General features: G+C 47.0%; 2 protein-coding genes across 2 annotated transcripts; one reads left to right on the plus strand and one right to left on the minus strand.

Moving 5' to 3' along the window:
- Positions 1 to 8090: 8090 nt before the first annotated feature.
- Positions 8091 to 8281, plus strand: NGA_2107600 (vacuolar protein sorting-associated protein vps13; the record flags this gene model as incomplete). Its single annotated transcript, XM_005855825.1, has 1 exon — positions 8091 to 8281. A coding segment is annotated over one exon (191 nt), but the record flags the coding sequence as incomplete, so codon positions are not given.
- Positions 8282 to 8958: 677 nt separating this feature from the next.
- NGA_2107100 (uncharacterized protein) lies at positions 8959 to 9094 on the minus strand (the record flags this gene model as incomplete). Its single annotated transcript, XM_005855824.1, has 1 exon — positions 8959 to 9094. A coding segment is annotated over one exon (136 nt), but the record flags the coding sequence as incomplete, so codon positions are not given.
- Positions 9095 to 11364: the final 2270 nt, after the last annotated feature.

Here is an 11364-nt window from a genome sequence, read left to right on the forward strand (position 1 = left end):
TTCTACGCCTACCAGCATTCTCTGACCTGTGCCCAAGCACTCAAAGAAGAAGAAGAAGCAAACTGCCCAACAGATTTCGCGAGACCCGTCCCATCTCCTGCCTCTAACCCGGTGTCGCAAACCGATTGGAAATCGATGGACATGAGCCAACAGGATCGTTCTCCACACGACAGTAGTCCCTTTTGGCTAGTCAAACCTTTTGACGTAGAATTCGGGTACCGTGCTTACTCGGATCACTCCAGGCATGACGTGCTTCAGGACCTTGACGTTGAAATAAAAGGAAAGGTTGAAACGCACTTCCAGCATCAGCATTACATGAGTCTCGCTGCGCTCCGGAGTAGTGTTGAAGCAGCGAGACTGCGTTTGCGATTTTGGTCGTTGAGGCCCAAAGCTAGTGTAAAAGAGAGTCCCTGCGCCTGGTGGCGTTATGCTAAGGAAGTGGTGATAGCAGAAACGCGTAGGCAAGAGCATTTGTCCTCGTCATTTCCGTGTCAGAACATACAAAAAAATATGTGTACTTTTGGACGACAACGTACTGGAGACAGTTTTGTAGAGGATGCGAATCATCGAGATCGGTACCTATCGTGCTACCGAAAGCTTTTGGAGGCCGCAAATGCGACTCAGGTCGCTGTTAGCAGTTATTTTGGGTGTAAATATAGTCCATCTTACATAGTTGATGCATTATCGGAATTAAGCTTGCTGGAGTCGGAGCTAACCATTGAAAAGGTATTGCTCTTTAGGGCGGATGGACGGGCTAAAGCCAAATTAGACGGATTTGCGGATGCGTCAGATAGGAGGGTATGGCAATGGTTACGTGGCTTCTTAGCTACGTCATCTTCCTCTTCAAGACACAATCGCACAGCCTTCGGTGAATACACAAAGTGTAATTCAAGTAACACTTGTACAAGTACAATTACGCGGTCTTCCTTGTACACGAAAGTGCACATACAGCACCTGAACCTGAAACTTGATTCCCCAAAGATAGAAAACAAGCATATTTTACCGGCCTTCGAATTGAATATCGAAAGGATACAGGGAGACTTGTGGAAGACTTTTTCAAAAAAAGAGGCAGTTTCAATCATTTCAGTGGAGAGCGTTATAGGCAACGATACGCGGGGAAATAGGGCGTTGTCTCTCGGCACGGAATCGGATTTCCCAACCCGAAGTGCAAATGGACGGCCTGCCCTGCAATTGTACATCGGTCAGCGTCCAGGGATGCTACTTCACGAGACGCCCAAGTCAGCCGAAAAATATCACGCTAGTAAACCTACTTCGAAAACATTCCTGGAAAAACATCAGCTTCGTCGTCAACAGCTGACAGTTGAAGTGCTGACGAGTCCTGTATCGATAGATCTCACACCTATGTTGATGGAGGATTTGAATGACTTTATTCCTGGTGAAGATGTACCATTCCGCTCAAATTCTCATTTTGAAAGACTTCGCAATTTAGCCGCCTGTCGGCGACGTTACTCCATCCCAACCTACATGGATATTCTCACGCGTCAGCATGTAAGTCTTAATCTAATGCTCACTTTTGGCTCGATTAATACACGTCTCCGGGGCATGTCATTTGCGACTGGAGGGGACGAAGAAATGAGGATGCAGATAACGGGGTTGCTGTTCAGCCATGGGAAATTTGTAAATGCCTTAACGTATGCTAATCATGGCGTTCCAGGGGTGGAGAAACTCGTTCTAGGACACAATTTGGTGCAACCCTCTATAAGAATACAGGAGATATTACGAAGCCAGTCATCTATTTCTGAAGAATACTCTTTGATGTGTGTTCAATCGCTTAACCTAGACATTCCAACAAAAACGGATCGATCGGACGCAGTTGTTCAAAACCAGAACGTCGATTCTAAATGTCAACTGCTCGCGCAACCCTTCGTCTTTGAAGCCGTTGCTGCGACATGCATCCTGCCGGGCCGCCCCAATTATCCACGGCATCGTGCTTACGTGCATGTATCACCAATTGAAGTCCTCTTGTCGCCGCGTCGCCTCCAAACCTTGGATAGTGTACTGCGTTCTCTTCTGCAACTGCAGCGAAAATCGATCGAGCGTGGGTCGGATATTTCTGTAAGGCCGGTGAGAATGCCACCCCGCCTATTTTCAATGTCCGGAATATTGGACACTACTGCCGATGTATGGGTTCATTCTTTGGTAATATCGATTGACACAGATAGATCCTCGAACGATGACCAGCATAGTCCTTGTCATGATAGTCTACCTGCACGTGCAGGTCAATTGCTCGTGGATACCATCAAGACCTGGGTACACTTCTCAAACCCAAGCGAACCGTCGAGTGCTGCTTGGAAATTGGCATTGTCAAGAATGGTTATGGCGGGATTTTCAAAGAATTCAGGGGAGATGGCCCTAGAATTGGTAAAAAAGATATTCCTTTCTAAAGAGTTTTCGGACCTGGAACATAGAATACATGAACACGTTGGTGAGTGTAGCAGCGCGGAAGACTTTCTCGATTCCTTCGCTGAAGACGTAAGCAAGCGCCTCGCAAATATATTGGTACCACAAACTCGCTTCGTAGATCGACAATGTCCTCTATTGCGCATCGTGGCCGAAGGTCTGGACTTTTCTTGTGTAAAGCTAACCTACGATTTGCGTCTGTCCGTAGAACTTCAAAGATGCTTCGTGGAGAACGAGGGAAAGTGTGAAATTTTCAAATTTGCTGCTGAGCCAGACCTGACATCAATCCGATCGAAGTATCAACCAGCATATCTGCGGACACGAGCGCCCAATTTTTGTGCCGGTATGACTCAATCTTTCACGAGGCCAGTGGAAAAACAAAGACAGGAGCACACGAAGGAACGATACCAGGACTCTCTTAATGCAGCACAATCTTCTGCTGGGAATTGCAATGCTGTAAAAGTGACATTTATCAAGCAGGGCCATGAAAGTGGATGGGGTCAGGGCGAATCATCCTTGACTGCGTTACGAAAGGTCGAATTAGGTCTGATCTCGACGGCAGATAGCGGGCAAGATTATCTGCTTAACATCAGTTTTGGAAACGCAGTCATTCTGTTGGATTTAGGCCAGATAGCTTTAGAACTTGACAGGTTTCACGCACTATTTACCGCTCAAGGTCTGCTTTCAATGTCAAAACATCGCCCTGCTTATGAAAACAATGACATGCTTGGGCACTCATACCAAAAGACAGACCCACTTCTTCCAGTGAGGCAAGTCTTAAACATGCGCATTGATTCGGCGAGCGTTGTCTTTATAAATGAAGGTAAGACACAATTCCACATTGTTCTGGACCAAGTGAAAAGCGACTTTGTATACAGGAAACAAGAAGGCGATGAATCGCATGGACTTCAGCTATCAAGATGTTCATTTAGCTGCCAAGATATTTTAGTCGAGGATCTGGCGCCTTCAGGAGAGGACTATCCTGTTGTTATTAGTAGACTGACAGACAAAACAGGTGATCATACTTCCATGAAGCCTCATCTCCCAGTCTTTTGTGTTCAATACGAGCAAGACGGCGTGTCTCCAGTGCTCCATGTACATATGAATGATGTACGACTGTGCTTTACACTCCGCTTTCTCAAGTTGTACATCAATATACAAAAGAATGGGATATTACCGATTATCCAGAGGGCATCAAGAGTTTTTGAAACGACGGAAAGCCGCCCATCTTCAAAATCTTCATTTCATGTATCGTCGGCGACGACGGCAGATCGACCAAAATGGACATGTCAAGCACATAATCTGGTCATAATCCTCCCAAGGAATTCAGATGAGATTGATCTGGGCGCATTAAAAGTACGTTCTCTACATGTAAGCAGCTATCAAAGCGGAACGACGTGGCAATTACCGGGAGGTGCGGATGCAGCGTATGAAATTGATGCGGTGACCAAGGTGTCCAGGGCTTGTCCGAATTCTCAGGTCCCGGAGGGTGAGTCCTTCCACTCGCGCAGTGCTAGATTGGACGTGAAGGAGATGACAGCGATAGGAGAAGAAGATGAAGACGTATACTTTGACGCAGAGGATCATAATATAGGCAGGCCTGCATGGACGCCATTTCACAGCGCAACAGCTTTCAATTCCTCTCATCGTAACAATTATGCCGTTGCCTCAATACTTACGAAGGGAGATCCTTGTCTGAGATTTCAAATTTCTGCCCGGGATGTCCAAGTATTTGCAGCTGTAGTAAACAACCAAACCAAAGGGGAGAAATTCACTCAAACACGTGTCTGGGCTGCCGTGAATCATCAGGAGTCTGTTTACAAGATCGTGGATCCGGAGGATAGGACTTTCACTTGTACTGAGGGCATGTTGCATTGGGAGGAATTGACAAAAGATACAACAGCTTTTGACTTATACTGGGATTCCCTCGATGACATGCGTTCGCGTTACCTTCTAGTATTCCTGCCGCCAACAAAGGTGCAATCCTCTGCTGCATTGGACCTGCAGATAACTATGGCGCAGTTGTACTTGTTGTACAGTATATGGTACGACAATTTGTCCGAAGAAGCCCGATATTACTCGCAGGATGACATTTTTGCTCAAGAAATTCATGAGCTGGCAACCGCTGTCTCGTTTCCCGATTTGTGGCCTGCTTATGACACCCTGGATTTTTTTGAGCGTCTGAGCGACCCGGTATCTCGGTGGGATTTCGGTCTCGTCGTGCCCTCGATATCATTATCTCTCCGCTTTGATTGTGAATCTTTGTTGGAGCGCCCGCCGTCATTTTTCATGGCTGACAATGGGCTCCGATCCCAACTACTGGATGTAGTCCAACTCCAACTAGAGAATGCAATTCTTAAGGTTTCGGGAGGAGAGGGCGCAGTCAAACTTGCATTCGGCGCCGAATACATGCAGGCTGTAGATCTTCGCTCCCCCCAGCGCACTCGGCAGCCGCATTTTTTCCGCTGCGGGTCTGCGACCCCCGCACAGCCATCGATCTGTGCGCCGTACAAGCCGGTTTACTTAGACCAAACTTTTGGGTTCACCACCGATCTCGAAGGAGTGCAACCAACACTACCCCTCCAGATGACTCTTTCTCTGACTCCAGATGATTGGATGTGCATAAATATTGGAATAAAGCATGCGGAAGCGCTGCACAAGGATATGAGCCTGGTGTGGCTGGTCGTCGATATTTTTTCGTACTATTTTCGCTTTCCAATATATGGGAAACCTGACTTAATAGCAGCTGCCCCAAAAACGACTACATATGGTATGAACATCGGTGAAATCCCTCGAATACGGACAGCGCGATCTCAGAGTGCTCAAATTTCCGGGGGGACAGATGTACGAGTGTGGGCAGTAAAGCCCTGCATTTCAGCTCCGGAAGATCCACTTGCCCGAGACACTGCAACCCTCGTACTACATTGCGGAGCTGAATGTTTCTACCGATACAAGGGAAACTCGGAGGGCTCCTATCTCACACGTATTCGAGGTAATGCCTTGTCACTGGGCTTAAGTGCTGGCTTCGATGCGGCAGCGTCCATACGACGGCTTTTGTCAGAGGGGCAATGGGGCCCAAATGACACTGAGTCGCGTATTTTAGTGAGAGACCTTTCAGTTGATTTACTATACAGCTATGATCAAGATATGAACCACGTGGAAGCGCAGGCCTCTTTACCCGCTTGTGGGAAGAGGCAGACTGCAACAAGCCATCAAAGACGCCCTCAAGATCCTTTTATGCAGCCTGAGCCATCTGCTGTTTCTCCACTGGAAAAAATTTCTCGCGGCTATGCACTTCCCTGTTTTTCTTTGACGTCATCCCGGCAGCCCCCTTGCAACTTCATGGGAAGTTATGGGGACATCGCATTTATCCACGGCACTGTTACTAATTTTATTGGTCCGACTGTCGAGGCCCTGGCAAACCTGCAGCATATGGTGCATGGCTTTTACATGGACGCACAACACCGAGATCGCTCTAAAGAGGGGCGAAAGAAATTGCGATCTGCATTTTTGAGACACTTTAAAGATGCTGGTCAAGACCACGGCACCTCTTTCCCTGTAGACAGCGTCAGTCAATCCGCTAAAGCCCCACATTCTGAAATTACCATTCCGACAATATCAGAAAGCACATTAGACATCGGCGGGTTGCATGACGATCAGCCAACTTGTCAAGTGACCGTGGAAGTGGCTGGTCTTAAAGTGCTTTTACTGGATCCAGTCCTCGGCCTCCATTTTCCTTTTGTGAAACTGGTGCTGGGTGAGCTCAACGCTATGATTTATCACGGTCCCAACTCCGATAATTCATCAATATCTATCTCTTCAGCCGTCTTAAGTGCCTGTAAGATGGACGATGAAGACTGTCAAGGTCCTGAAAAGGAAATCGATCAAACTTCAAGCCTACTATCAAAAGCAGCTCTCGGCTGTAGTCCGAGGCAACCGTCGTCGTGGTCTTTGAACGTAAGTCTCCATGCACGGCTTTGGAGCGACTATTTCAACATCAAGCTCAAGTGCTGGGAACCTCTTCTGGAGCCGTACGCGTTTAGAGCGCTGTACGAAGATGCTAACGATCGTGGCAAAGGCCTAACACTTCGTTCTTACTGTCCCTTACACGTAATTGTCTCAAGTGCGCTTCTTCAAACTCTTGGGCACACATTACGTGCCGCTGAACAGATTGATGTGGATATCATGAAATTTGAGGAGCTATACCTATCACTATTTACTACAGCCAACGATGCTCAGCTTCACGCTTCAATATTCGGCGATAGCCCCACAGAAAAACGTTTTGATGACGCTATGCCAGAGTCTATTCGAGATTCATCCCATCCTACCAGCCTGAAACATGCTCAGATGGATGCTCTACCATCGATGCCTTCTTCAACGTCCGATAAGGGTTACCTTCATTTCAAGCATGAGACTCCCCCTGTTCTATCACCTGGAGTACGAACACCCTTTTCAATATGCAACTTAACGGGTGAAGTCTTGCGGTGCTTCCAGCCCCATGCTGTCTACAATAATACCAATGCATCTTTGCAATATCTGGAGCATGGAGTGATTTGTCCCTTACCATTTGGAGCGACCATGACAGCTTTACAAAATTTAAAGCCTGTTGAGGTACCATTTGACATCGACAGCGATCTATTTCTTCCTGACGATGAGCGGGGGAAACACGCGACCAGAAACAGTGAGTGCGGAAAAAATCGAAGACTAACTCTTCCCACAATATTGAACAAAAGTTGGATAATTTGTGTACAGCCGAAGGATTATCGATGGCTCTCATGTGTCTCAGCGGACGCGCTCGGGCTCCAATTTCAAAGCTTATGGCCACTACACGGACTTCCACATGCAGAGCGCCTTCTAGAAGATTGGAAGATCCGTAATGCTTTCAAGCTTGTAAGCGAAGTGCGTGTTGTAAACGGGTGTCGACAATTGACCCTTCGATCTGTGTTCCGGGTCAAAAACTGTACAAAGCACAAAATTGAAATGGCGGTCCATCCGAGTTCTGATTTTCGACCTAATTGCGAGGGCACTGTAAGAATAGCCGCAGAGGACGAAGGGGTGGATCGAGCAGGATCCTCGCTGACAAACTTAGCCCCTGGTGAAATGTACAACGTGCCACTCAGTCTTTTGCGACTTGCAATAGATTCTGCCGCGGGATCGGGATTTCTGCCAAGTTTAGGAAGGCTGTGGATCAGACCGCAAAAATGGAGAGCTTCGATGGTAGCAAGAGCTCCTGCAAGACATCCTCAATCTTATGCAGAAGTCCAATTTAGCACAGAACCAGTGGATCTTAAGATGCTGGTGGATGAATCGGCGCGGCTATTTACGACATGGGCTAAAACTCAAGGAGATCATGAACCAGTTGGAGAGAAATCTCCTGTTTCATTGACTAATAACGTCTTGCAGCGACATACCAAACACCTTCTATGCCCCGTACTACATGACGTCGGTCAAGCTAGTCAGGTTCCTTCGTACTTTTCTACTCCATCACATGACACCAGTACCGCATCTTCTGTTAGTTATTGTGTGGAGATAATCCGGACTAAATTTAAGAAGAATGATGTTGATGGTTGCGCTGATGATAATCCGAATACCATGAAAGATGGTTTGCAAAGGGGAGCAGGAAGTGGAACTCACTGGGATAGTAAGAATGTGGAGCCAATTCACGGACCTTTAGACTACATGATCGTCATTCATCCGCCCCTCGTCCTGGAAAACTTATTGCCTGAGGCTTGCGTCTTCAGGCTTTATGATTTTACGAGTAAAGCCATGCTTTGGAAGGCGCATCTGCAAGCCGGTCAATCAATGCCTATCCATGACGTCCGAGTCGACTGTTCAGTGCTTCTCGACGTCCAAACTGAGGACTGTCGCAGCACTGAAAGTGTTCTTATTCATAAAGGCGGTGGAGCACTACGAGGCATGGAGGCTATAGACCATGACGTGGCGAAGTTTATAACCATGGTGGACGCTGAAAATCAGAAACTGCTTCTCCAACTGGAGCATCAAGTTGGCGGTGCGGGACAACGGCGAACCATCTTGTACTGCCCATACTGGTTGGTGAACAATACAAATTGCCTGCTGACCTACATACAAGAGGGCAAGTCGAATACTCCCGCTGGGACGTTGAAAACAAGCACAACCATGATTACCGCATCTGCAGTGACTGCAGAAGGAAAGTCAGGGAAAGAGGGTGCAACGAAAGCCCCTTCCCCATGTCGCAATGCTGTCGACGAGAGCTACCGGCCATTGATGGGATTCCATGAGATTAATCCATCCTGGGGCGGAATTGGGCCAAAATCCGATCATTCCCCCGCTTGTATTTTAGAAAGGGATAAGAGGCGGCATAAGCAGTTCCCTGGTGAATTAGGACTGTCTAAATTTCACCACAAGGTGAAGGGTGGTTTTCAAACCAATACCTCTCGAATGTCTACGCATTTTACTGATTCATACGGGCTATTTGAGCTTTGCGAAGCTTCGTTTATGTTCAATTATTCCGAGGAAACCCCATTAAGCTTGGGACTACAGCGCTTAAAAATCAAGGTCAATGATTCTGCCTGGTCGAAAAGTTTTTCGCTGGATACAGTTGGAGTCAATCAAGTGATAACAGTACGGCACCCGCAATGGGGCGATATGGAAATCGGGTTCATAATAAATGTAGCCCCAGGCAGGCTCGGACAATTCACAAAAGTTGTATTCTTTTGTCCTCGGTATGTCGTCTGGAACAGACACCCACTCCCTCTATACCTTTCTCAGGACTCAACATACTTCCGCCTGGGTCACATATCTGATGAGATTGGCAGTCACTGCATCGCTCAGGCTCATCTACCTAGGAGCTCTGAGAAGCGTGTGACTGTCCAACTTCAGGGTGGCTATGATAAAAGTGCACCCTTCCTTATCGATGCTGGTGCAGACTTATGCCTAAGACTCACCAGGCTTACTGATTTATCGCGCGTAAGGCATCTTATGACTAGAAAGAATCCCGAATTCGATATTCAATTGCCCCCAGGGCAGGAGATCGGGCTTTGGCTAGAAACAGATTGGAATCACGAAATGCTAATTGTCAAGGCTCTGAAAAAGAATCGGTGGGCGGAGAAGACAGAAATTCATAAGGGTGACGTACTCTTGGCTATTGAGGGCCAGCCCATCACGGGTAAAGATTTTAAAAAAATTATCGCTGCTCTGAAAGGGCTCCTGACAACTACAGGTGCGACATTAAGGTTCCGAACTCAAGAGGAAAACTTGCGTCTTCTCCGTTTGCGAGCGCTGGGACAACTTATTTCAAGTTCACAGCAAATACATTGTACAAAACGATCTCAAATGGTACGTTAGGCCCCCTTACATGGATTGTGAATGGTGGTCTGGGGATCATGGGACTCATTGTCAAGGAACATTAATAACACTCATACAACCCGCAAATAGGATGGACCGGAATACATTACAGTCCAATTGAAACCAATCGGGCCGTGTGTATACGTTATAGTTGGCAAGCTAGATCCACAAGTAAGCCCGCCCTATCGCATTGTGAATAGGACGAAAAATTTCATGATTCATTATAGGCAAGCGGGTTGTGAGATGCACCCGTGGAATACTTTGGCTCCGCACGAATCAAGCATCTATACGTGGGAAGAACCGATGAAATCTCGTAAGCTTGATCTTCGCGTCGCTCCTAGGCAAGGAATGCTTGGTATGCGAGGGATGGATGCTCATCCAGCTGCAATACGGGAAAGGCAGTCAAGAATTTTTCGTCAAGGAGTTCCGAATATTTTGTTTGCCAAGATACCTGGCGTTCGAATTCGATTGGACGGAATTGGCCGCGCGCACCCCATCCCGCTCCACGAGCCCTATACAGACGATGGCCACTGTCTCACTGCTCGCATAGGAACGGAAGGGACGACTCGGGTCTTAAACGTATCAAAAGATGGATCGGCTGACGAACGAATGAGCCTAAAGAGGCGGCGAGAGGAGCTATCTAAACTACGGCAGGTGTACGTGCAGCACCGAGACATTTATAGTCAATTGATGGAGGAACTTGCAAACCTTGCAGAAGAGAAACGTGAAGTGATGCCGCGGGACCAAACGAAGAATTTCAATTTAGATGCTGTCGAAAATGCGATCGGAGGTCTCCAGGCCGAGATTCATGATGCTGATATACACGTACGAGGACGCCATCACCTGCTAGTGGAGGTCATAGAAGCAAAAGGTTTACAGGCAAAGGACATTTCAGGCCTGTCAGATCCCTTTGTTCAAGTCTATCTGAAAATTCAAGACAAATTGCTGAGAAGGGATCCTAGGTATCAGCAGCACTTTACCACATATGTGATTGAAAAGACTTTAAATCCCAAATGGCAAAACCAGTCATTCGTATTCAAGGTTCCGCCGAAGGCTGTTTCCAACCCAAAAGCATACTCAGTGCACGTCAAAGTGAAGGATTTTGACGGTCCTGTCAAAAAAAGTGATTTCCTGGGTAGAATAGATATGCAACTTGATCTCCTGGAAAATGAAATGGAGCTAGATGGTTGGTATTTTCTCACGCGAAAGTCACAATTATTCCAGCAACCTCTTCAAAGTTGCTTAGAAACGCCAGATTTGGGCGCTATCCACTTACGCATGCGATGGGTACATTCACTCGAGGGCCTAGTCCACAATTTGAAAGATTGGACTGAAGGCAAGCTGCAAGATTTAGAAGTGCAGCAGCAACATTTGGGTAAAGAGGAAATGGAGCAAGCAGGCGAGTCAAACCATCTAACACCAGAACCAGGATTAATGAATCACCAGAAAGAGAATTTGAAACTTAGGTACGAATGACGACCGATCAATGAATAAGACATGGATGTTAAGGCCCCCAGTATGGCTTTTTTGATGTGGACCTTAAAATATCTCGACCGTATTTGCAGTTGCAATAAGTAAAAGGGAGGCACTAATCTACTTCGATATAAAACAGGACCA

Source organism: Nannochloropsis gaditana (assembly GCF_000240725.1).
Source record: "Nannochloropsis gaditana CCMP526 unplaced genomic scaffold scaffold090, whole genome shotgun sequence".
Taxonomy (NCBI): domain Eukaryota; class Eustigmatophyceae; order Eustigmatales; family Monodopsidaceae; genus Microchloropsis; species Microchloropsis gaditana.